Genomic DNA, 25,919 nt, shown 5'->3' with positions numbered 1-25,919 from the left:
GCAGCTGGCGGGAATCCTAGAGCATCCGCGGATGACGGCGCTGGGTGGGGCCCACCTCTTTGGTGCGGCCGGCGTCGCCGCTTTAAGGCGGCGGCGGCAAGAGCAGGTCTATGGTAATGAGCCGCCGCCACTGCCGCCGCCGCCGCCGCCACAGCCGCCGCCGCTCTGCAGAGCTCGCCGCCCGCCGGGGAGGCGAGGGAACGCGGGGTTGGGCCCAGGCTGCGGCGACCTGCAGCAGCCGCGGCTGGGACGCAGGGCACGAGCTGGCGGCGCAAGACCATCGGGGGCGGCCGGGGCCGGGGTCGGGGCGCACAGCTACGCGGGCGCAGGTGGGCGATCCCACAGGGGCGGAGGGGGCATCGGGGGCCCAGCAAGGCCACGGGCGCCACGGGGCCCGCGGTCGCAGGTGGCGAGTGCCTGGAGCACAGGTGGAGGCGCGGCGGCAGCCCGCAGTGGTCAGGGTGACCCGGGAGCGGGCCTGGCTCTGGGAGCGGTGGGAGCCCGGCGCGTTGTGGGGCGCAGCGCGAGGCCCCGCCGAGCGATCTAGGCTCAGGCCCCGCGGGGCGTACGGGTGGTCCCCGGGGACCGGCGCCTCGGCCCGGGCATGAGGCGCTTTGGGGCCGGCAGAAGCCGGAGGAGGAACCGTCGCCGCTGTTGACCCGGCCAGCCGGGAGCGGGGAGAGATGCGGAGCCCGGCCACCGGCGCCCCCCTCCCAACGCCGCTGCCGCCGCTGCTGCTACTGCTATTGCTGCTGCCGCCACTACTGGGAGATCAAGTGGGGCCCTGTCGTTCCTTGGGATCTGGGGGACGCGGCTCCTCTGGGGCCTGTGCCCCAGTGGGCTGGCTCTGTCCAGCCTCAGCCTCGAACCTCTGGCTTTACACCAGCCGCTGCAGGGATTCAGGGACTGAACTGACTGGCCACCTGGTGCCCCACCATGATGGCCTGAGGGTCTGGTGTCCGGAATCCGGGGCCCATATCCCATTGCCACCAGCCCCTGAAGGCTGCCCGTGGAGCTGTCGCCTCCTGGGCATTGGAGGCCACCTTTCCCCTCAGGGAAAACTCACTCTGCCCCAGGAGCACCCGTGTTTAAAGGCCCCACAGCTCAGATGCCAATCCTGCAAGCTGGCACAGGCCCCAGAGCTCAGGGAAGGGATAGGGTCACCAGAAGAGCCCACAGGTGGGCGTCGGAAAAGGAATGTAAATACAGCTCCCCAGTTCCAGCCCCCAAGCTACCAGGTCACCGTGCCCGAGAACCAGCCAGCAGGTACTCCTGTTGCATCCCTGCGGGCCATTGACCCAGATGAGGGTGAGGCAGGTCGGCTTGAGTACACCATGGATGCCCTCTTCGATAGCCGCTCCAACCATTTCTTTTCCTTGGATCCAATCACTGGTGCTGTAACCACAGCTGAGGAACTGGACCGTGAGACCAAGAATACCCACGTCTTCAGGGTCACGGTGCAAGACCATGGCATGCCCCGACGAAGTGCCCTGGCCACGCTCACCATCATGGTTACTGACACCAATGATCATGACCCTGTTTTTGAGCAGCAGGAGTACAAGGAGAGCCTCAGGGAGAACCTGGAGGTTGGTTATGAGGTACTCACTGTCAGGGCCACAGATGGTGATGCCCCTCTCAATGCCAACATTCTGTACCGCCTGCTGGAGGGGATTGGGGGGAGCCCCTCTGAAGTCTTTGAGATTGACCCTCGCTCTGGGGTCATCCGGACCCGTGGCCCTGTGGATCGAGAAGAGGTAGAATCCTACCAGTTGACAGTGGAGGCCAGTGACCAGGGTCGGGACCCAGGCCCACGGAGTGCCACTGCTGCTGTTTTCCTATCTGTGGAGGATGACAATGACAATGCTCCCCAGTTTAGTGAAAAGCGCTATGTGGTCCAGGTGAGGGAGGATGTGACCCCAGGGGCTCCAGTACTCCGGGTCACAGCCTCAGATCGAGACAAGGGCAGCAATGCCCTGGTGCACTACAGCATCATGAGTGGCAACGCTCGGGGACAGTTTTATTTGGATGCTCAGACTGGGGCTCTGGATGTGGTGAGTCCTCTTGACTATGAGACAACCAAGGAGTATACACTACGGGTTCGGGCACAGGATGGTGGCCGCCCTCCACTCTCTAATGTCTCTGGCTTGGTGACTGTGCAGGTCCTGGATATCAATGACAATGCTCCCATCTTTGTCAGCACTCCCTTCCAGGCGACTGTCCTGGAGAGTGTCCCCTTAGGCTACCTGGTTCTCCATGTCCAAGCCATTGATGCTGATGCTGGTGACAATGCCCGCTTGGAATACCGCCTGGCTGGGGTTGGGCATGACTTCCCCTTCACCATCAACAATGGCACAGGCTGGATCTCCGTGGCTGCTGAGCTGGACCGGGAGGAGGTTGATTTCTACAGCTTTGGGGTAGAAGCCCGAGACCATGGTACCCCAGCGCTGACTGCCTCAGCCAGTGTCAGTGTGACTATCCTGGATGTCAATGACAACAACCCGACCTTTACCCAACCAGAATATACAGTTCGGCTCAATGAGGATGCAGCTGTGGGCACCAGTGTGGTGACGGTGTCAGCTGTGGACCGTGATGCCCACAGTGTCATCACCTATCAGATCACCAGCGGCAACACCCGCAACCGCTTCTCCATCACCAGTCAAAGTGGTGGTGGGCTGGTATCCCTCGCCCTGCCACTGGACTACAAACTTGAGCGTCAGTATGTGCTGGCAGTTACTGCTTCTGATGGCACGAGACAGGACACAGCACAGATAGTGGTGAATGTCACTGATGCCAACACCCATCGTCCTGTCTTTCAGAGCTCCCACTATACAGTGAATGTTAATGAAGACCGGCCAGCAGGCACCACAGTGGTGCTGATCAGTGCCACAGATGAGGACACAGGTGAGAATGCCCGCATCACCTACTTTATGGAGGACAGCATCCCCCAGTTCCGCATTGATGCAGACACAGGAGCTGTCACCACCCAGGCTGAGCTGGACTATGAAGACCAGGTGTCTTACACTCTGGCCATCACTGCTCGAGACAACGGCATTCCCCAAAAGTCTGACACCACCTACCTGGAGATCCTGGTAAATGATGTGAATGACAATGCCCCTCAGTTCCTGCGGGACTCCTACCAGGGCAGTGTCTATGAGGACGTGCCCCCCTTCACCAGCGTCCTGCAGATCTCAGCCACTGATCGTGATTCTGGCCTTAACGGAAGGGTCTTCTACACCTTTCAAGGAGGTGATGATGGAGATGGTGACTTTATTGTAGAGTCCACGTCGGGCATTGTGCGAACACTGAGGAGGTTAGATCGTGAGAATGTGGCCCAATACATCTTGCGGGCATATGCGGTGGATAAGGGGATGCCCCCAGCCCGCACACCCATGGAAGTGACAGTCACTGTGTTGGATGTGAATGACAATCCACCTGTCTTTGAGCAGGATGAGTTTGATGTGTTTGTGGAAGAGAACAGCCCCATTGGGCTGGCTGTGGCCCGGGTCACAGCCACTGACCCTGATGAAGGCACCAATGCCCAGATCATGTACCAGATTGTGGAGGGCAATATCCCCGAGGTCTTCCAGCTGGACATTTTCTCTGGGGAGCTAACAGCTCTGGTAGACTTAGACTATGAGGACCGGCCTGAATATGTCCTGGTCATCCAGGCCACATCGGCCCCTCTGGTGAGCCGGGCTACAGTTCACGTCCGCCTCCTTGACCGCAATGACAACCCACCAGTGTTGGGCAACTTCGAGATCCTTTTCAACAACTATGTCACCAACCGCTCGAGCAGCTTCCCCGGAGGTGCCATTGGCCGAGTGCCTGCCCACGACCCTGACATCTCAGATAGCCTGACTTACAGCTTTGAGCGAGGAAATGAACTCAGCCTGGTCCTGCTCAATGCCTCCACGGGAGAGCTGAGGCTGAGCCGGGCTCTGGACAATAATCGGCCTCTAGAAGCCATCATGAGCGTGCTGGTATCAGGTAAGGCAGGGCCCAGGTGATGTTGGGGTGGGACTAGCCCTTGGGGCAGGCCTGAGCAGCCACTCCAAGGCAGCTGCTGACCCGCCTCTCTGGCAAGAGGGGATGAGGGGGAAAGAACCAGCTTGGGAAGAAGCCTCAGGAATCCTGGTGGCTGATGCAGGCCCCGCCTGCCGTCCCAGGCTGGGCTGGGCTGCTTCAGTTGGCTGCCCCCTGTCTACCAGCCTGTGACGTGGTGGAGGAAGTGTTATGAGGCTGCCCTGGCTATAGGTGCCAAGAATTGTGAAAAAAGGGGCGTGGAAGACTGGGGGGCCAGAGAGCTGGGGGAGGGGTGAGGAGGACTGTGGGTAGGAAAGGCAAGGCAGGAGGCCCCTCAGCACCCTTCGTGCCCTATCTGGGCATCCCTGTGATCTCATCCAGCCCCTGGCAGAGTTGTAAGGGCACAGGGCTGCCCACCAAGGGGTTAGGACCCCTGCAGTACTCTCCTGGCCCTTCAACCTCCGGGCTGACCCACAGAATCGGCTGACGTGGACTAGTGCATTCTTTTCCCTCCAGGCAGAAAGAGCCTGGCTTGACTCCCCCTTCAGAGTTCCTGCAGGAAGTGAGGCCAGAGCTCATTGTCTCTGTCCAAACAGACCCCACTGTCAGAGTCTATGGTTCGGGGTCTGGCTTGGGGGAGGGGCTGCAACATTGTCAGGGCAGGCTGTGGCTTCCTGGGTCCCTTGCCACCCCATGGGCGGTTCTGAGGTTGCCAGGCCTTCCCTGCTGGATGTAACTAGCCCAGGCTCAGAGAATGAGGTGGAGGGACCAGGATGAGCCAAGGACTGCTAGGCTTTGAGGTTAGAGACCCCAAGACACCTGGTCTGATGGAGAGAGAGCAGTCCCAGGAACATGGGAGCCTGGCCAGGACCCACACTGGGACATTCCTGCTGCTTGGCCAAGCGCTTAGCCTGAAGACTCCCTGGACAGCAGGGTTGGGGGAGGAGAGTTGGAGGGGTGTTGACGGCATTCTGTCTTTTTTAAAAATCAGCTATGGGGAGTGAGAGGTAGCAGCGAGGAAGGGGCCAGACCCCAGATGCTGGGTGCCTTCTCCAAGCCTGGGAACAACTGGGACCCTCATGAGGGGCCCACTGTTAGGTGCACCCCCAGGGATGAGTTGGGGTGCCCCTGCTCCAGGCAGCCTTCCAACACATCAGGGGAAGGGGGAAAGAACCTGGCAGTCCCCCATTCCCACCTCAGGGAGTCTGGGAGAGTCAGGGGTGTGGCTGCAGTCCCCTCCACCCCCATGGTCCTTGCTGAACAGATGCTTCTCCTCCCCCTCCAGGAGGAGGAAGTGGAAGGCTGGAGGTCCTATGCATCCTGTGTGCCAGGGCACCTGAGACAGTGGAAAGGGGGTGGAGGGAAAGGGCCTGCCCTCATGTTCCCCACTCCCAGCATATCCTAGATGAGTATGGCCAGGCACTGGGGATGGAGACAGAGGAGGGTATCCTGCGGGTGTGCAGAGCCCCAGACTTGGGTTTCCCTAGACCAGAGGGGAAGGCAAGGCAGCACTGGGGCAGCACGCTGGCCTTTTGGCCCTAACCTCACCCTCTCCCACGGCCCTGACCCTTGGAGGCAGTCACCATGGCAACCCTAGAGTTCAGGGAAGCTGGGGTGAGGGGGAACTGACTCCCACTGCCCCTTTGTTTTCCTTCTCTTGTTCTTTGTCTCTTCTTTCTTTCCCGCCCCTGCCCATGTGGGGCCCTCAGCACTGCCTCTCTCCATTGCCCTCTCCCCCAGCTCCTGTGTTTGTCTCTCTCCTCGCCCCATTGCTGGCTCTTTTCCTGGGCCTTTGTCTTCCCCTGTTCAGTCTCCATGTTACTGCCTCTGTGTCTACCCCCTCTTTCCTTCCCTGTGGCTGCAGCTGCCCCAGCTTGGGCTGGATGGCTCTCCTAGAGCCTGAATCCTCCTGGCTTCTTTTCCCCTCTGCTAAGACACAGGGGCTCCTGCCCATGGCTTGGGCAGCCTCCAGAGCAGCAGAGCCCCTCCAGGTCTCCAGCCTCCATTGGCACATCTGCCAGGGGAGGAGAGGCTGGAAGTCTGGTTCTCCCACAGTTTGGGGCCTGGCACTTTTCCAGGCGTGGCTGGCTGAGCTCTGGGCACAGGTGATGTTTCTGGGTCAGAGGCCATCCCAACGCTTTCTTTTCTGTCCAGGACAGCTCAGGGAGTGCAGCCCTCTTCCTTGTTCCCACCCTTCCTTTGCACCTGAGGGATGACCTAGGTCAAGGGAGGCAAGAGGGTGTCACAAAGAAAGGAGAGAGCAGTGGGTTGACTGTTGAGGATGGGGACAATAGCAGAGGGGGCAGGTGGCCACAGATGGTGGACCAGATGGGAAGCAACAGAGACATGCTGGGAGAGGGGCACAGGCGGGGCCTGAGATGCTAGAGGGGGACACAGGGAGGAGTATTTGTTCCCAGGCCTGAGGGTGGCAATTTCCTTTGCCTATCGGACTTTACTGCCCCATCTCCTTCCCTAATCAGTTGGGAGGACTATGTGTGGAGTATCCCATCAAGGAATCACTGGGTAGATGCTCCAGGTACACAAGAGCCAGCTGTGTCCCTGAGTGCTAAAGGTTTGAAAAAGGGAGGAAAGAAGAGCCTGAGGTCATAAATCTGGGGAGGCTTCCTGGAGCATGTGAGCCGAGGGCAGGTTAGAAGATTCCGAGGACTGTGGACTGATGTCTAGGTAGACTAGGTAGGAAGGAACAGCCTGTGCAGTAGCTTCAAGACGAGAGTGGGAGGAACAGAAGTGGGTGATGACAAGCAGGCTTGCTGGTGAGAGCTAGTGAGAGCAGGTGAGCGTGGGCTGAGGACGGCTGGAATGGGTGTCTGCCTTCAACCTTCCCAGGCTCAACTGAGCCATGACTGGTGTAGTCAGCCAACTCAAGTGGGCATGACACAGACACAGAATCTGTTCCCATACCCCTCTCCTACTCTCACCCCACCCAAGCACATAGGCTCCTGCCCATTCCAAACGAGGGCAAGCTTTCTTTCCTTATAGGTTGGGACCTCTTCTGCTGTATTTTAAAGACCATTTCTTCTTTAAGGAGACTGAATCATCTCACATGTATCTCAGTGTCTACTGAACACCTAGTATGTATAAGGCATTGTGACAAGTAAAAATAGGGACATCCTTTGTAGCCCTGCCAAGCCCCATTTCCTCCTCCTCTTGGCCCCCGGCTTTCATTTTTTTTTTTTTTTGTGAGACAGAGCCTCAAGCTGTCCCCCCTGGGCAGAGTGCCGTGGCATTACAGCTCACAGCAACCTCCAACTCCTGGGCTCAAGCGAGTCTCCTGCCTCCGCCTCCCCAAGTGCTGGGACCACAGGCGCCCGCCACAACGCCCGGCTATTTTTTGGTTGCAGCCATCGTTGTTTGGCGGGTCCGGGCTGGGGATTCGAACCCGCCACCTTAGGTGTACGTGGCTGGCGCCTTAGCCGGTTGAGCTATAGGCGCCGAGCCCCGGCTTTCATTTTTGAGCTAAAAGTCCATTCCCATGTGTTTGTGCATTCAGGTGTGTGTGGTATTTCTGAGGTTAGGGTATGTGGGTGGAGTGAGACACTAACAAGTGTGTGTTAGTACTTAGCTGTTTATGAGTGAGTGTGTCGCCTGGGGGTATGGCAGGCATTTGGGTCTAATACAGTGAGCCAAGTGGGTGATGAGTAGCTCCAGTCCATACGACCAGGGAAAAGACTGGCCCAGTGAGGCTCTGCGGTCTCCTATGGAGAAGTGCCCAGGCCCTTCCATCTCTGCTTCCATTTTCCCCAACCCCCATTCACCCTGTCTTCAGCATGGATTAGTGGGTGGTGCTGCCATCAGCTAAGGTGGCTCAGCTGGATTTCCTGGGGTGGGGCCCCCCAGGCTACCCACAACAGCCCAGAGAGCTGGGCTGGAAGAATGCTTTGTGTCTGGTGTTGCCATGGGAATAGCAGGCCTGCGCCCAAGCAGCTATGGGCTCAGTAGGAGGGGGCCAGGGTGGCCCACTGACCCAGTTCCCCCCTCCCCACTCCCGGCTGCAGTGGGAGACCTGGGAGCACATCCAGGGTCAGGATTATCCTAGGGTTGGGGTGTAGAGACTGAGGTCACAAGGATGATGATTTTTGTGGGTCTCTCATGGTGCTTCGGGCTCTGTAAAGAAGTAAGAAAAAGATAGAATAGGGTTCCTGTTCAGGGAAGCCCAGACTCTGGCATAAGGCAGCAGGACCCATGGCTTGGGCAGAGACAGGTGTTGACAGGTGTGCAATGCATCACAACAGCTTTTGGGAAAGTATGCAAAGAGATGAAAATCGCATCCCCTTAAGTATTTCTGGGGACCGATCCCTTAAGCAGTGACTTCCCACAGGTGACAGACCTCCCTGAGCACCTTTCTGCCAATTAGAAGAGTGACTTTTCTGGGCGGGTGGTGCAGTAGCGAGCCGGCTGAACTTCGACCGCACCGGTGCGCTCTTCAGCACAGGGTCTACTGGAGGGCCCTGCCGGGTCTGGGGCTTGGCAGCCCACCCCAGGCGGGGTCCCGACCTGCCTTGCCTCTCCACAGACGGCGTGCACAGCGTGTCGGCCCAGTGCGCGCTGCGCGTCACCATCATCACGGACGAGATGCTCACGCACAGCATCACGCTGCGCCTGGAGGACATGTCTCCCGAGCGCTTCTTGTCACCGCTCCTGGGCCTCTTCATCCAGGCGGTGGCAGCCACGCTGGCCACGCCCCCGGACCACGTGGTGGTCTTCAACGTGCAGAGGGACACCGACGCCCCCGGCGGCCACATCCTCAACGTGAGCCTGTCTGTGGGCCAGCCACCCGGCCCCGGGGGCGGGCCGCCCTTCCTGCCCTCGGAGGACCTGCAGGAGCGCCTGTACCTCAACCGCAGCCTGCTGACCGCCATCTCCGCGCAGCGCGTGCTCCCCTTTGACGACAACATCTGCCTGCGCGAGCCCTGCGAGAACTACATGCGCTGCGTGTCGGTGCTGCGCTTCGACTCGTCCGCGCCCTTCATCGCCTCCTCCTCGGTGCTCTTCCGGCCCATCCACCCCGTCGGGGGGCTGCGCTGCCGCTGCCCACCCGGTTTCACGGGCGACTACTGCGAGACCGAGGTGGACCTCTGCTACTCGCGGCCCTGTGGCGCCCATGGGCGCTGCCGCAGCCGCGAGGGCGGGTATACGTGCCTCTGCCGCGACGGCTACACAGGTGCGCCCGAGGGAGACCCTCTCTTTCGAGCACAAGTCAGGCTAAGTGACGGGGGCCACCTCTTACCCTGGCATTTACAAATTGCACTTGCTTTTTCACAACAACCTACTGAAGAAGGCAGGGGGGGGACCCTCACCTCACTACACACTGAGACACACAGAGGCAGTTAATGAGCTTGGCTCTAGCTTTAGAGCCAGTTTGTTTGGGTTTGTATCTCAGTTTTGCTACTAAAGCTGTGTGACCTTGAGCAAGTTACTGAACCTCTCTGGGCCTCAGTAATTTAAAAGGAAAGTAGTGAACCTACCAAGGTCATAAATTGGTTGTGAGGATTAATTTAATTCATTTGATACATGATAAGAACTGACCTGTGGAAAGTATTGGCTTTGATTTAAAGGGACACTGAGCTTGGGTGACTTGCTCCAGATCTCATCTCACAGCTTGATCAGAGATGAGGCTAGGCCTAGAAGCTCATCTCCCGCCACTCTGAGCTGCAGCAAGCTTTTTTTCTCCCCAGGTATTTTGGTGAATGCACATGAGAGTTCAGGAAACTGGAGAGGTTTAGGTTGGAGGTGGGGATGCTCCAGAACATGATTGCACCTGTACAGCCCTAGGCAGAATGGCTCCACTCCTGCCCAGGGGCTGGGAAACAAAGGTCCTGGCTAGGAAGCCTCCCTGTTGGTCTGTGAGCCAAGGTCTTTACAGATCATGCCCCAGCCTCTCCCTGGGACCTCACTGCCTCTGTGCTCCTCACCCCTCCCTTTAAGCTCCTGCTTCTCAGGACATTCCTTGATCCCCTTCCCATGGGCTTCTCCTTCCTAGATGCTTAGGCCTTGCTCCCTGTCCTCCAGAGCCATACCCACTGACTCTGCCAGCCCGGATAGGCAGGCCCCACTCCCACCCCTGCTGCATCTTCCTGACCAGAACTTGCCAAACTTGACTTCTCACTGCTGCTGCTGGGGCTGGGGGAAAGGGAAGGGTAAGCTTAGGGGAGGGGAGGGGAGTCTTTGTCCAGGAGGATGCAGGGGGGGCTCAGAGTAGGAGAACAACAGTTTCCATGGAAACAAGAGCCAGTCACTAGGCACAGGAGCCAGAACCTATCTCTAGAATCTGGGAATAGGGAGGGAGAGAAAGGGGTGGATTTTCCCATTTGATGTTGTTAAAATTTTCATCTTCCTTTTTTTGAGACAAAGTCTCATTTTATCGCCCTCAGTAGAGTGCTCTGGCGTCACAGCTCACAGCATCCTCAAACTCTTGGGCTCAAGCGATTTTCTTGCCTCAGCCTCCCAAGTAGTTGGCACTATAGGCACCCACCACAATGCCCAGCTGTTTTTAGAGATGGGATCTTGCTCTTACTCAGGCTGCTCTTGAACTTGTGAGCTCAGGCAATCCACCCACCTCAGCCTCCCACAGTGCTAGGATTATAGGCGTGAGCCACTGCGCCCAGCCCCTGGAGTTTTCATCTTCATTGATTCCTTATCTGCTCCCAGGGCTCAGGTCTCCACTCTCTCAGCATCACCCAAATGTACAAGAGTCTTCAGCCTGGACCCCAGGGCTTGGGGCAGAAATTCTCTGCCCTGTTCCTGGGAGGTCTCCAACTTCTCCCCTCCCCCACCCCTATAACCCAGACAAATCCAAATGGAAGCCTGGTCCCATCCCCAAGGGGGAAAACTGATCTTGGTGCCTGACAAGGACAAAAGCAGCAGTGGGAAGTGGCTGAGGCTGGCACAGCCCTCATGCTGTCCTACAGGCCCTTCCCCTCCATGCACATTTACCCCCTCAGGGGCCAGAGCATCCCCAAGATTGCTGTGTAGTGAGGACCTAGCAGGCCTGTGCTTATGAAGCCCAAATAGGGATAAAGAAGGGGCCAGGAGTTGCAAGGAGCTCTCAGGAAAGTAGTGTAGAAGAGTCATGAGAGTGGCACAATGAGCCAAATGGAGCTCCCAGGAAGGGCTGGGCTTTGTGGATCCAGAGAAGATGGGCACACCAGAGGAAGCGGAGCTGGCCAGAGGAGTTTGGGAGCATTGTAGAGGTCACGGAGGCTACAGGAGATATCTCTGGGGGGATCGCCTTCCCCTTCCCCCACTCAAGTATTTGGTAATCACTCTGCCTTCCCTTTTGCCCAGGTGAGCACTGTGAGGTGAGTGCCCGCTCAGGCCGTTGCACCCCAGGTGTCTGTAGGAATGGGGGCACCTGTGTCAACCTGCTGGTGGGTGGTTTCAAGTGTGACTGCCCATCTGGAGACTTCGAGAAGCCTTACTGCCAGGTGACCACGCGCAGCTTCCCTGCCCGCTCCTTCATTACCTTTCGTGGACTGCGCCAGCGCTTCCACTTCACCTTGGCCCTCTCGTGAGTGGCTGAGTGCTGGGGGCAGGGGGTCTGGTGGGAGTCTGGGGTAACCCCTTTTCTGTGGACAAAGTGTGAGTCAGGCAGCAGTGGTGCCAGGGTCTGCCTGTCACTCCTCCCACCCACCTCCAGCATGAGGAGCCAGGATGCCAAGGTTCATGTTTGGGCCCATTTTCCACATTCTAGCCCCATGGCCTAATGGTCTAAGCCAAGGTATCATCCCCTGGAGGGTCCTGGGTAGGACTGGGTACTGGGGTGCTAGCATCCAGGTCAGTGCCCCATTCTCTGCACCCATCCCTGACTTCTGCTCAGGTTTGCCACAAAGGAACGCGATGGGCTGCTGTTGTACAACGGGCGCTTCAACGAGAAGCATGACTTTGTGGCCCTCGAGGTGATCCAGGAGCAGGTCCAGCTCACCTTCTCCGCAGGTGATCCCAGTTGACCATATCCTTGCCCATCTTCCAAAGGCCCATGTCTTAAGCCCCTGACCCCAAGCCCAGCCAAACCTGGGCCTAGCCCCAACCATGAGCACCACCCACCTCTGCCATTTCCAGCCTTCCTCTGGTGTCTCAGCTTACTTGGTCCTTTCCCCAGGAGAGTCTACCACCACTGTGTCCCCATTTGTGCCTGGAGGGGTCAGTGATGGCCAGTGGCACACGGTGCAGCTGAAGTACTATAATAAGGTGGGTATGGGAGGGGACAGAGGGGCTGGGGGGTTCTGTTCTTGGCTCAGGAATTCACCCAGACCTGAGTGGCACTTATAGCCAAGAAGGAGAAAGTGGGTGGTAGCAGCCACTTTGCTGGGACACTCCCATTCCACTGGACAGTGCTCCATGCATCTCGTGCCATTAGGCAGGCCCGGACTCAGATGGACACTGAGGGAGGCAGTTAAGCATGTGAATCACATGTGTATCCACATATGTGTAGGTGTACACAGAGGGGCAACAGTGTGTACTGGCCCATGAACCTAGTGGGCTTCCTGCCCACTGTTTCCTTTCTCTGCCCTTGCTTATCCACAGCCACTGTTGGGTCAGACAGGGCTTCCGCAGGGCCCATCCGAGCAGAAGGTGGCTGTGGTGACCGTGGATGGCTGTGACACAGGGGTAGCCCTGCGCTTCGGGGCTGTGCTGGGCAACTATTCCTGTGCTGCGCAGGGCACCCAGGGTGGCAGCAAGAAGTGAGCTGGGGAAAGGGCCAAGGGACAGGGGAAGGTGCAGGGTCAGGCTGGGAGGGTGGGCCGAGGGGGCTTTGATGTGGGAACCAAACGAGATGGGGGCCCTTCCTCACCTTGAGTCCCTTAGCCTGTGCTCAGTCGTGGGGAGGGGTCAGGATTGGGAAGCAAGGCCTGTGGAGTAGTCTGGGGAGGACGTGGGTGTGAGATGAGAGTGACTCCAGGTTGGAGGTGACCTCCCCGGCCCTGGCACTACTCTGTGGGGCCCCTTCCTTTCCCTGGCCTGCTGACAGGGCATAGAGAGAAAGAGCCAGAATCCCCCAGCCCTCCCTCATGCCCTTGCCTGTGTGCTTTCCCAGGTCTCTGGATCTGACGGGCCCCCTGCTGCTGGGTGGGGTGCCTGACCTGCCTGAGAATTTCCCTGTCCGGATGCGACACTTTGTGGGCTGCATGAAGAATCTCCAGGTGGACAGCCGGCATGTGGACATGGCCGACTTCATCGCCAACAATGGCACTGTGCCTGGTATGGGGTCTAGGGGTGTAGTAAGGCTGGGAGCCCAGAGAGAGGGGCTGCCCTTGGTGTGGGGACACCAGAATTGGGGGTTTCAAAGACCCCTCTAGTTACTGCCATAGGTGTCCTCTTTGGATCCTCAGCTTAAGGCCACTGAGAACTCTTCTCTCCATTCCAGGCTGCCCTGCCAAGAAGAACGTGTGTGACAGCAACACGTGCCATAATGGGGGCACTTGCGTGAACCAGTGGGACTCATTTAGCTGCGAGTGCCCCCTGGGCTTTGGGGGCAAGAGCTGCGCCCAGGGTAGGAGGAGCAGCCATCCGTGGCTGAGGCCTGGGTGTTGTGAACAGTCTGGGAACGCTGGCAGGGCCTGGGCAGGCACTGGGCAGGGCTCGGCTGAGCTTGTCTGTGGGTGGAAGATCATGTCTGGGCAGAGTCCTGAGAGGGCAGCACAGGAGACAAAGGGCCCAGTCAGAGCAGGCCCAGGCCTAGGGTGGGGCGGGCTCAAGGAGGGTCAGCGCCCTGGAGGGCGGGGCTGCTGAGGGGCGTGGGCACTAGGACAGGCAGTGCCCTGCCTCCTTTGGAGCCACCACTCTGAGCATCATGGTCCCTGGGGCACTCTGATGCTCCGCCCTTCAGAGTCTGTCTTTATCTGCCTTCCCAGAAATGGCCAATCCACAGCACTTCCTGGGTAGCAGCATGGTGGCCTGGCATGGCCTCTCGCTGCCCATCTCCCAGCCCTGGCACCTCAGCCTTATGTTCCGAACGCGCCAGGCCAACGGTGTCCTGCTGCAGGCCGTCACCAGGGGGCGCAGCACCATCACCCTGCAGGTGATGCAGGGAGTGGTAGGGACAGGCAGGCCTTGGCCTGGCTGGGGCTGCAGTAGCCACCTCCAGGGGGCTGGATGTGCGTTGGCTGGGGGTGGATATTGAGGCAGCTGGGTTCATTTGGTAGGTTAGTGCTGCCACCTTTTGGGACTGAGGGAAATAAATACTCTTTCTTTTGTGGCCTCAGTGGGGCAGCAGGATGGGCTTGGTGGTCCAGGAATGGGGACAGTGGGCTGGAAGAAGAGTGATTAAGGCCGTCTGTTGACCCTCTTTTTTTCCCTCCTGGTGCCAGCTGCGGGAGGGCCACGTGGTGCTGAGCGTGGAGGGCACAGGTCTCCAGGTCTCATCTCTCCGGTTGGAGCCAGGCAGAGCCAATGACGGTGATTGGCACCATGCACAGCTGGCACTGGGAGCCAGTGGGGGTCCTGGCCATGCCATCCTGTCCTTTGACTATGGGCAGCAGAGAGCAGAGGGCAACCTGGGCCCCAGGCTGCATGGGCTCCACTTGAGCAACATTACGGTGGGGGGAGTGCCGGGCCCAGCTGGCAGTGTGGCTCGTGGCTTCCGGGGCTGTTTGCAGGTGAGCGTCCCCTCCTGCCCTCCCATCTCCACCACCACCTGGAACCCCACTCCACTGATGGCCAAGGTTGCCCCATCCCTCCAGGGTGTGCGAGTAAGCGAGACGCCTCAGGGTGTTAGCAGTCTGGATCCCAGCCGTGGGGAAAGCATCAGCGTGGAGCCAGGTTGCAGCCTGCCAGACCCCTGTGACTCAAACCCATGTCCTGCCAACAGCTATTGCAGCAATGACTGGGACAGCTATTCCTGCAGCTGTGACCCAGGTATGCTAGCGACCCAGGGCCATGGGAAAGATTAGCAAGTGCCTGATATCTCACTCTGGCTCTGCTGTGTGAACTGGGGCCCATCCTATCACCTGTCTGAGCCTCAGTTGCTTACATTGCAAAGCCACACAGGCTGGTCTGATGCTCAGAGGGGAAGGAGGGAGAAGAAGCTGTGTTTGATGGAAGACAGTGTCAGGGGAGGGTGAAGAGTAATCCTTTCTGGTTCTTCTGGTCCCAGGTTACTTTGGTGACAACTGCACTAATGTATGTGACCTGAACCCATGTGAGCACCAGTCTGTGTGTACCCGCAAGCCCAGTGCCCCCCACGGTTATACCTGCGAGTGTCCCCCAAATTACCTTGGGCCATATTGTGAGACCAGGTAAGTGGACCAGGGCATGCAGCAGGTCCCAGTGGCTGCAGCTCATCTCATTGTGTCCCTCAGAGCCCCATAAGCCTTGCTGACTCACTACCAGGGTCAGAAGAACCACATGTGGCTAACTTAGGTGGTGGAGGGAGCTCACTACTGCCTGGTCTGCTTTCTACAGGATTGACCAGCCTTGTCCCCGTGGCTGGTGGGGGCATCCCACATGTGGCCCGTGCAACTGTGATGTCAGCAAAGGCTTTGACCCAGACTGTAACAAGACAAGTGGCGAGTGTCACTGCAAGGTAACAGCCCTAACAAGGCCTCCACTCTGGCTGCCTGGGCCTCTGTCTACAGCTCTGGGGCCTTACAGGGAGGCAGTAGAGATGGGCCTTTATGCAGGGAGCTGAGAGCTGTGTACCTTTGCTGCAGTGGGAGGGCACATGACTGTTCGCCTGTCTGGGAGGCAGAGGGACCAGTAAGCTCTGGGCCAGCTATACAGGTTGTTTGCAGCCTGTTTGGGTTGCTTGGTATCTCACTGATGGATTCAGTTTCAAATCATTGTTACTCCTGAGGGGACCTGAGGTCAGGGATCCTCTCTTTAGAGGGGCCACAGCTGAAACGATCCTTGAGCATCCTGAGCCAAGAGCCTGAGCCAGTAGCACCCTTCCTTTCTCCTCTCTCCCAGGAAAACCACTACCGGCCCCCTGGCAGCCCCACCTGCCTCCTCTGTGACTGCTACCCCACAGGCTCTTTGTCCCGAGTCTGTGACCCTGAGGACGGCCAGTGTCCATGCAAGCCAGGTGTCATTGGGCGCCAGTGTGACCGCTGTGACAACCCTTTTGCTGAGGTCACCACCAATGGCTGTGAAGGTGGGGCTCCTATCATGGCGGGGAAGCTCTCTCAGCTGTGTGCCAGGTCCCAGCATCCCAGGGAAACCAGGGATGGTTGGAGGCCTGAGGAGCTGAGGGAGGGTTGGGGAGCCTGGATAGAGCTTCAGAGGGGTAGCTGTTCTGGGGTGACTGTGTATTCTTCTCTGCAGTGAATTATGACAGTTGCCCACGGGCGACTGAGGCTGGGATATGGTGGCCCCGTACTCGCTTTGGGCTACCTGCTGCTGCCCCCTGCCCCAAAGGCTCTTTTGGTAAGTTGGTGGCCCTGGATGTGATATCATGGATGTGGCCTCTACCATCAGTGTGGTGAGGGCAGGAAGCTCCTGGCTGCTGATGGAGGACCCTGCTTTCTGGTGTCCAAGTCCTAAAGACTCCATGTCCTGTCTTCCTTGGCTCACTGTTCCCCCTCTTCCAAGGTGTCCCAGGCATCCCTGCTTCTTGGACTTTTAACAAAATTGCTGAACATTGGCCAGAAGCAGTGCCTCACATCTGTAATCCTAGCATTTTGGGAGGCTGAGTTGGGTGGATCACTTGAGGCCAGGAGTTCAGTACCAGCCTGGGCAACATAGTGAGACCCTGTCTGTAAAAAATTAAAAAAAAAAAAGCTGGGTGTAGTGATGTGCACCTTAGTCTTAGCCGTTTGGGAGGGTGAGGCAGGAGGATCGTTTGAGCTCAGGGATTTGAGGCTACAGTGAACTATGATTGCCTTACTGCACTCCAGCCTGGGCTATGTAGCAAGATCCACTCTCTAAAAAAATAAAAATGCCTCTGTACGGGAATGGGCAATGCAAAGATGAATCACACAGGAGTCCCATCTTCAGCTTACCATCTGGCATTGGAATTATGCCACCAGAAAGTCTGGGGAGTAGAGGGTATTGAGTACTATTCCAGGGGACCCAGCCCCAGCCCCTTTGGATTGGCAGTAAGCAGCATCCATAGGCAGAGAGTGGCAGAGAGCACAGGTGGTGGCCAGAGGGGAGCATCACTGTCTGGAGGTTCAAAGAGGCTACATAGCACATGCTCCTATAGCTGTTTGGACCCATCTTGCAGAACTTTTTGGCTCTAGTGTTCTATACACCCGTCTTCCTGTTTTACTCAGGCTGCATGAGGGCACATCCTTTGTCTCCTGTCTCTGGTCCAGGAGATGCTGGGCTGCGACAGAACCTCTCAGCCGGGTCTTAGGGGCCTCCTATGTGTCTCCCTGAGTCCAGCCCTCTTGGCTTCCTTCCCTCAGGAACCGCTGTGCGCCACTGTGATGAACACAGGGGCTGGCTTCCCCCAAACCTCTTCAACTGCACGTCAACCACCTTCTCAGAGCTGAAGGGTTTCGTAAGTGGATCCTTCATCTCCATCTTTTCCCTCTCCTTCCCCACCAAGAGCCTCACTACCCCTCAGTCCCATCTTTGAGAAAAGGGATTCTGGAATCCCACCCTCTGTGTTCCTGGGGCCTCCACTTGGAGAGACCGTTTCTCCCCTTTGCTGACCCCCCTGTGCTGACCCCTGTCCTCCACACTTTCCATCTAGGCTGAGCGGCTGCAGCGGAACGAGTCAGGCCTGGACGCAGGGCGCTCTCAGCGGCTGGCCCTGCTTCTGCGCAATGCCACACAGCACACAGCTGGCTACTTTGGCAGTGATGTCAAGGTGGCCTACCAGCTGGCCACGCGGCTTCTGGCCCATGAGAGTGCCCAGCGGGGCTTTGGGCTGTCTGCCACGCAGGATGTGCACTTCACCGAGGTGGGGCTTGGAGGAGGCTGGGCTGGCTGGTTAGGTGAGGGTCATGGTGAGTGAGCCTGCTCCTGGCAACCTGGGGGGTGGAGTAGGGACACTCTCTACCCACCCTCAGGGAGTTCTTACTTGGCCCATGGCTTCTGTGAGATCCCATGAACCATGGCTCAGTACCTCTTCCCAATCCTTTTCATATTGGGGCATCCAGAGAAAATAATGTTTGGAGAGGCTTGCGTATGGTACTAAGGAGTAGTTCCTCAGGACATTTGTGTGGGTCCAATCACAGGGGCTGGAAAGGTCTTCTTTAGAGAGTGAGGAGGAAGGTTAGAGGCGAGCATTGGTGATCAAAGTGGGCAGTGTGGCCCAGGGGGCTTGTCAAGGTAGGCAGTGGTGAATGTTGACAAGGCAGGGCATGGTGGGTGGGGAATGGGGCCTGGTCTGGCCACAGACTGGACCTTGCGGGTGGGGATGATAGGTGGGGGCTGCAAGCACACCCACTGTGTGCCCATCCTAGAATCTGCTACGGGTGGGCAGCGCCCTCCTGGATGCAGCCAACAAACGGCACTGGGAGCTGATCCAGCAGACAGAGGGTGGCACTGCCTGGCTGCTCCAGCACTATGAGGCCTACGCCAGCGCCCTGGCCCAGAACATGCGGCACACCTATCTAAGCCCCTTCACCATCATCACGCCCAACATCGGTGAGGCTGCTGCCTGGGTCGGGAGGGATTTGTGGAGAGAGCACCCCTCAAGGGCGGCCATGCCAGAGCCTGCCTTCCTTACTGGTATGACCTATGACCACCCTCTTCCCAGTCATCTCTGTAGTGCGCTTGGACAAAGGGAACTTCGCTGGGGCCAAGCTGCCCCGTTATGAGGCTCTGCGTGGAGAACGGCCCCTGGACCTTGAGACAACGGTTATTCTGCCTGAGTCTGTCTTCAGAGGTCAGTGGGGGCCAAGGGCTGGGTCCCACTTGTCTGTGCACATTCCACAGAGGGCAGGGCCCAGCTGAGTGTGGCAGTGTTCTGCTCCCAGAGACACCCCCCATGGTCAGGGCTGCAGGCCCCGGAGAGGCCCAGGAGCTGGAGGAGCTGGCGCGGCGGCAACGGCGGCACCCAGAGCTGAGCCAGGGTGAGGCTGTGGCCAGTGTTATCATCTACCGCACCCTGGCCGGGCTCCTGCCTCACAACTATGACCCAGACAAGCGCAGCCTGAGGTCAGTAGCTAGCAGCCAAGGGGTGAATGGGGGTGTGGGTTGGAGGTGTGTGCTGAGACCCAGAGGGAGCCCAGAGGAGCATCTCCCAGCCATACTCCTGCTGCGGTAACTGTGCACCTGCCCTTCAGAGTCCCCAAACGCCCGGTCATCAACACGCCCGTGGTGAGCGTCAGTGTCCATGACGATGAGGAGCTTCTGCCTCGAGCCCTGGACAAGCCAGTCACAGTGCAGTTCCGGTTGCTGGAGACGGAGGAGCGGACCAAGCCCATCTGTGTCTTCTGGAACCATTCAATCCTGTGAGCCTATGCTGCCCTCACGCCTGAAAGCCCAGCCCCTGAGTGCCCCACTGTCCTTGTTTCCCTGACCATGCCTTCCCCATGTAGGGTCAGTGGCACAGGTGGCTGGTCAGCCCGAGGCTGTGAAGTCGTCTTCCGGAATGAGAGCCACGTCAGCTGCCAGTGCAACCACATGACAAGCTTCGCTGTGCTCATGGATGTGTCCCGACGGGAGGTTGGACCCACCAGGGACAGCTGCAGAGCTGTGGGTGGGAGCCCAGGGCCCTGGGCTGGGTACTTCGGCCCTGTCCTTCCTAATCTCCTGGCCCCCTGCCATCCACCCTGTAGAATGGGGAGATCCTGCCGCTGAAGACCCTGACATTTGTGGCTCTAGGGGTCACCTTGGCTGCCCTGCTGCTCACCTTCTGCTTCCTCACTCTCCTGCGTGCCCTGCGCTCCAACCAGCATGGCATCCGTCGGAACCTGACAGCTGCCCTGGGCCTGGCTCAGTTGGTCTTCCTCCTAGGAATCAACCAGGCTGACCTGCCTGTAAGTGCCTCTACTGCCAAGAGACCTCTCCCAACTTCCAGCCCTCTCAGGCTCCCTGGGTGGATTTTCCCAGCCCTCACGTGAAATCAAATCCCTGTTCCTGCAGTGCTAAAGCTGGTAAAAAGCCGAGCCCAGCCTCTGGCCCACAGTGTCCTCTTCTCCGGCTCCCCCTGACTCTCCCAGTATCCCAGAGACCTCTCTGGCCTAGATTTCCTGAAGCAGCTCCCAACACCAGGCCCTGCTCCCCTGCCCGACCTGAAGCAGAGCCCCATGCTCTGGGTGTGCCCTGAGCACTGACCCTGCACGGCCTCGGCTTGCAGTTTGCTTGCACAGTCATCGCCATCCTACTGCACTTCCTGTACCTCTGCACCTTCTCCTGGGCACTGCTGGAGGCCTTGCACCTGTACCGGGCGCTCACTGAGGTGCGAGATGTCAATGCTGGCCCCATGCGCTTCTACTACATGCTGGGCTGGGGCGTACCAGCCTTCATCACAGGTATCTCACCCCCAGCCCAGGCCCTGCGGCCCCCACCCAGGGATTGGTCCCCATCCTGGAGAGGATGGCATGGGCAGATGGTGGGTAGAACTTTTCTCCATGCTCCTCACTGAGCCTGCCCACAGCCCTGCTTCCCAGGCCCCTGACCCCTGTCCTCTTGCTGCTGTCTGCATGCTGCCAGGTCTTGCTGTAGGCTTGGACCCTGAAGGCTATGGGAACCCCGACTTCTGCTGGCTCTCCATCTACGATACGCTCATCTGGAGTTTTGCTGGCCCAGTGGCCTTTGCTGTCTCTGTAAGTGCTAGGAAGTGGGAGAGTAGGCTGAGAGTATTCTCAGGATCCTCTTTAGAAAGAGGCTCCTAAAACGATCTATGAGGCCCCAGAGCACCATGGGGTGGGGTTGAAGCTGCCTGTTCCCTGGTGATCCCCTCCTGCCCGTCTCTCCCCACCTAGATGAGTGTCTTCCTGTACATCCTGGCGGCCCGGGCCTCCTGTGCTGCCCAGCGGCAGGGCTTTGAGAAGAAAGGCCCTGTGTGAGTATGGGGGGGTGGTGCCTGGGCAGTGGGCAGGCACCAGTGTGGGAGGCCTTGTGACCAGACTCACAGCCTGTCCCACTCCCCAGTATGGGCCTGCGGCCCTCCTTCGCTGTCCTCCTGCTGCTGAGTGCCACGTGGCTGCTGGCCCTGCTCTCCGTCAACAGTGACACTCTCCTCTTCCACTATCTATTTGCTGCCTGCAATTGCATCCAGGTATTTGGCTTGGCTGGGGAGAGGGGCAAGCATGACTGTGGGGCCCCTGAGCATGCTTAACTGTGGCTGCCTCTTGCCTGCCAGGGTCCCTTCATCTTCCTCTCCTACGTGGTGCTCAGCAAGGAGGTCCGGAAAGCACTCAAGTTCGCCTGCAGCCGCAAGCCCAGCCCTGACCCTGCTCTGACCACTAAGTCCACCCTGACGTCGGTGAGGGAGCCAGGGGCTGGAGAGGCGGAGGGGTCTGGGGGGAGGGTCAGGCAGCCCAAGGAGCCTGTTCTTTGTACTTTTGCTTCACCCTCTTTCCTTCCTTCTCACCATCCCTCCATCCTTCCCCAGGAGGAGGAGTGGTGAAATGATACATGTGGCCTATGGAGGAGACTGTGAGGGGTGTAGGATTTTGACTTTGGGGGAGATGGGGCTGGAAACAAGTAATCAGGTAGTGAATACCCTGCACTTGACAATTTCCTCATGAGTTTTGGTAAATTTTGTCTCCGAGGATGCTCTCAGGAGACAATTCCTGGTACTGTCTTTTACCACAAGCCCTTAAATAGCAGGTCTGGGGTACTTGGGGTGTGCAGGGTTGATGCAACTGAGATGGAGCTGACTACTGCCAGACACCAGTGTGGGGACAGAAAGATATGGGGCCCCCTCTTTTTTTTTTTAATGCCCTTTCTTATTTATTTATTTTTATTAAATCGTAATTGTGTACGTTAATGCAATCATGGGGTACAATGTGCTGGTTTTATATACAATTTGAAATGCTTTCATCAAACTGGTCAACATAGCCTTCATGGCATTTTCTCAGTTATTGTGTTAAGACATTTATATTCTACACCTAGTAAATTTCACATGTACCCTTGTAAGATGCACCGTTGGTGTGGTCCCACCAGTTACTCTCCCTCCACTCATCCTCTCCCCTCCCCTCCCCTCCCTCTCCTCTTTCCCCTTCTTCTTGGGCTAGAATTGGGTTATAGCTTTCATAAGAAAGCTATAAATTGGTTTCATAGTAAGACCGAGCACATTGGATACTTTTTCTTCCATTCTTGAGATACTCTGCTCATAAGAATATGTTCCAGCTGGGGATCCCTCTTTTAGACCTGGATTGTGGGAGGCAGAACTCAGGGCAAGTTCCTTCCACCTTTCTACCTTGCAACCTGCAGCCACACCATCCTGCTCGCTAACTTACTGACTTCTCTGTTCCCTGCCTAGTCCTACAACTGCCCTAGCCCCTACACAGATGGGCAGCTGTACCAGCCCTACGGAGACTCAGCCGGCTCTCTGCATAGCGCCAGCCGCTCGGGCAAGAGTCAGCCCAGCTACATCCCCTTCTTGCTGAGGTGAACCCTGGAGATGGGAGGGTGGAGGAAGGGAGGAGAGGACTTTGACTGCTGGACTAGGCCAGCTAGCTGCTGGGAGTTGAGTAACATACGCTGTGGCTGATACAAGTGGCAGCTTGAATTAGAAGCAGTTAAGGGACCTGAGGCAGGAACCAGGATCCCAGAAAAAAGGAGAATGGGACTCTGGGCAAGGGCACAAGCTGATCCTTCCAGCATGTCTTGTTTTCTTAGGGAGGAGTCCACACTGAATCCTGGCCAAGGGCCTCCTGGCCTGGGGGACCCAGGTGGCCTATTCCTGGAAGGTCAAGACCAACAGCATGGTGAGGATGGGAGTCCCTGGCTGTCCAGTGGGGCAGCTGGCTGGGTTTTGCTGAGGGTCGGGAGAGGTGGCTGGGCTGGCTGTGATCTCTCCCTGGCCTCTCAGATCCTGACACAGACTCCGACAGTGACCTGTCCTTGGAGGACGACCAGAGTGGCTCCTATGCCTCCACTCACTCGTCAGATAGTGAGGAAGAGGAAGAGGAGGAAGAGGCTGCCTTCCCTGGAGAGCAGGGCTGGGATAGCCTGCTGGGGCCTGGAGCTGAGAGACTGCCCCTGCACAGCACCCCCAAGGGTGGGCCAGCACTGGGGCTGTGGCATTTGGGGCCACTGGGAGGATAAGGCAGCAAGGCTGGAGTGGTGACTCTCCTAGCTGTCTGTCCTCTCTAGGCCTCATCTACTTCTTTTCCCTGCCAGATGGGGGCCCAGGGCCTGGGAAGAGCCCCTGGCTGGGAGACTTTGGGACCACAGCAAAGGAGAGTGGTGGCAACCGGGCCCCTGAGGAGCGGCCACGGGAGAATGGAGATGCCCTGTCTCGAGAGGTGTCCTTAGGCCCTCTTCCAGGCTCTTCTGCCCAGCCTCATAAAGGTGAGTGAGGCACCCCCAGCTGCTTGCTCTTCCAGTCAGCAACCTCATGCCTCACATTCCTGGGTGGCTGCTGAGGCTCTATGGGACACTCCCTTACTCCTTCCACCCACATGTCACAGAATCTGCCCTCCTGACCCACAGGCATCCTCAAGAAGAAGTGTCTGCCCACCATCAGCGAGAAGAGCAGCCTCCTCCGGCTACCCCTGGAACAGGGCACAGGGTCTTCTCGGGGCTCTTCAGCCAGTGAGGGCAGCCGGGTAGGGCCCCCTCCCCGCCCACCACCCCGGCAGAGTCTCCAGGAGCAGCTGAATGGGGTCATGCCCATCGCCATGAGCATCAAGGCAGGCACCGTGGATGAGGATTCATCAGGCTCCGAGTGAGTGTGAATGGGTGGGCGGGACTGGGTACAGCCCTGCAGAGCTGCCCCCAGGCCTACCTAGGCTACTCTGGTTGGCAGTCAGAGACAAGTGGGCTGTGCGTGGTCCAATTACCTTACTACAATGTGCCCACACACCCAAGTGCCCTGTGGGGTGGGCCACCCTGTCCTGGCTCTGTGCATCAAAGCCCAGTTATAGGGCAGAGTGAGGGAGGATGGGGAGCTAGGGGTGTTTTTCTGTTTCCTTCTTCTGGTGAAAGCTTTCACTGTCTCCTCTGTTCCAACTAACGCTCTGTCTGCCTTTTCTGCTGCTTTCCTTTCCTGCCTCTCCAGATTTCTCTTCTTTAACTTCCTGCATTAACCCTGGGCCACGCTCCTCCCGCGGCCCCCTCCCTCCCCAGCCGTGCTCATGCCTGCTCCTGTCTTGTGCTTTATCCTGCCCGCTCCCCATCGCCTGCCCACAGCAGCAGCGACGAAACGTCCATCTGAGGAGCCTGGGCCTTGCCCGGAGGGGTGCCCACCCCACCTAAGGCCATCTAGTGCCAACTCCCTCCCCCACCATCCCCCTCACTGCACTTTGGACCCCTGGGGCCAACATCTCCAAGACAAAGTTTTTCAGAAAAGAGGAAAAAAGAATTTAAAAAAAGATCTCCACTCTTCATGACTTCAGGGATTAATTTTTTTTATACGCTGGAAATTGACTCCCCTTTCCCTTCCCAAAGAGGATAGGACCTCCCAGGACACTTCCCAGCCTCTCCTCAGTTTCCCATCTGCTGTGCCTCTGGGAGGAGAGGGACTCTTGGGGGGGCCTGCCCCTCATTTGCCATCACCAAAAGGAAAGGACGAAGCCACGCGCACCCAGGGCGTGAAGCCCTGCAGGCTGCACCGGGCAGGGCTCTGAATGGTGAGGGGTCAGGGCAACAGGCACGCCTCACCCTTCCTGTGCCGCTGCCTCTCCCAGGAACTGAAAAAGCCCTGTCCCGCGAGGGGACAGAAGGACTCAGCGCCCCCGCACCCCCAAATGCTGCATGAACACATTTTGAGGGGAGCCTGTGCCCCTAAGAGCGGCAAGGCTGCCCCAGCCCCTCTCCTTTTCCTGGACTCTGGCCACGCGCTGCAGCCCAGGTGTTTGCTCAGTTTGCTGACCCAAAAGTGCTTCATTTTCCTGCCTGCCCCACGCATGGGGAAGGCCAGTCACGTGTTCAGTTGCGCTTCTTTGCTGTTGTGTGGGTGGGAGCGAGAGAGGGAGAGTTAACGTAGTGCTGTCTCAGCTGCCCTGCGGGGCTTTGAGCACAGGCCTTACCTCTGGGTTCTGGTGTCCACTTACCCACCCCCCCAAATGCTGTGGCCTCTGAGACATGTTCTATTTTTAACCCCTTCTTGGAATTGGCTCTCTTCTTCAAAGGACCAGGTCCTGTTCCTCTTTCTTCCTTACTCCATCCCAGCTCCCTGAGAAGAGAGAGTTAATATATATTTCTTATTTATTTGCCTTTAGTGTTGGGATGGGTTATTGTCCAGTCCCAGGGGGTCTGATGTGGCCATTGCAGGGTGGGTGTGTCCCAGCAGCCCTGGCTTGGGGGCCTAACGCCCTTCCCCTTGCTCCAGGTTGTCATCACCCCACCTCTCCTCTCCTCCCCTCCTCCTTGGTTTTGCCAACTGCAGTTCATCTGAGTCACCATTTATTCTAAGCATGTATTCCAGACTTGTCACTGACTTTCCTTTTAGAGCAGGTGGCTAGAAAAAGAGGCTATGAACAGGGGAAAAAAATGTTCCTGTTTCTCATGTAAGGCTCGCCTCTGGCTTTTCTGCCATGGATTCTCCCCTGCCCTTTCCCCTCAGCAATTCCTGCAAAGGGTTAAAAATTTAACTGATTTTTACTACTGATGACTTGACTTAAAAAAAACAAAGATGCTGGATGCTAACTTGATACTAACCATCAGATTGTACAGTTTGATTGTTACTGTAAATATGGTAGAGTTTTGTTGTTTTTTCATTCCCCATACTACTGAATAAACTAGTTCTGTGTGGGCAGAGTGCTGTCATGTGTTTCTGTGTGGTACCCTATCCTCCCACAGGGAGGGAGGCCTGGTCTCTGGAAAACAAAAAAACAGGCAGCTCCCCAACCCATACCCTAAAGCCCTGC

General features: G+C 57.7%; 2 protein-coding genes across 3 annotated transcripts in view; one reads left to right on the top strand and one right to left on the bottom strand.

Moving 5' to 3' along the window:
- Positions 1-683: 683 nt before the first annotated feature.
- On the top strand, positions 684-24,137 carry CELSR2 (cadherin EGF LAG seven-pass G-type receptor 2). The gene is made up of 34 exons (XM_003784072.2): positions 684-3,987; positions 8,558-9,205; positions 11,329-11,551; positions 11,861-11,976; positions 12,143-12,231; positions 12,568-12,725; positions 13,079-13,242; positions 13,409-13,534; positions 13,896-14,062; positions 14,352-14,639; positions 14,724-14,898; positions 15,137-15,278; positions 15,445-15,565; positions 15,949-16,132; positions 16,303-16,404; positions 17,388-17,482; positions 17,678-17,887; positions 18,393-18,576; positions 18,689-18,817; positions 18,909-19,089; positions 19,218-19,385; positions 19,473-19,599; positions 19,713-19,913; positions 20,234-20,408; positions 20,590-20,702; positions 20,862-20,941; positions 21,031-21,157; positions 21,242-21,364; positions 22,367-22,494; positions 22,726-22,814; positions 22,919-23,107; positions 23,230-23,400; positions 23,542-23,776; positions 24,110-24,137. Exons 1-34 carry the CDS (start codon positions 684-686, stop codon positions 24,135-24,137), a joined length of 8,760 nt encoding a protein of 2,919 aa, XP_003784120.1.
- The window catches only part of MYBPHL (myosin binding protein H like), a 33,211-nt gene continuing 27,581 nt past the window's right edge, over positions 20,290-25,919 (bottom strand). For both annotated transcript variants that reach the window (XM_003784073.1, XM_003784074.1), the window contains exon 9: positions 20,290-20,299. The gene's annotated coding sequence lies outside the window, so the exon portion shown is untranslated. The remainder of the gene's footprint in view (positions 20,300-25,919) is intronic.

The sequence above is a fragment of the Otolemur garnettii genome, unplaced genomic scaffold (genome assembly GCF_000181295.1).
Source record: "Otolemur garnettii isolate 467f Iridium unplaced genomic scaffold, OtoGar3 scaffold00010, whole genome shotgun sequence".
Taxonomy (NCBI): domain Eukaryota; kingdom Metazoa; phylum Chordata; class Mammalia; order Primates; family Galagidae; genus Otolemur; species Otolemur garnettii.
This window is presented reverse-complemented; position numbering and strand designations above follow the sequence as displayed.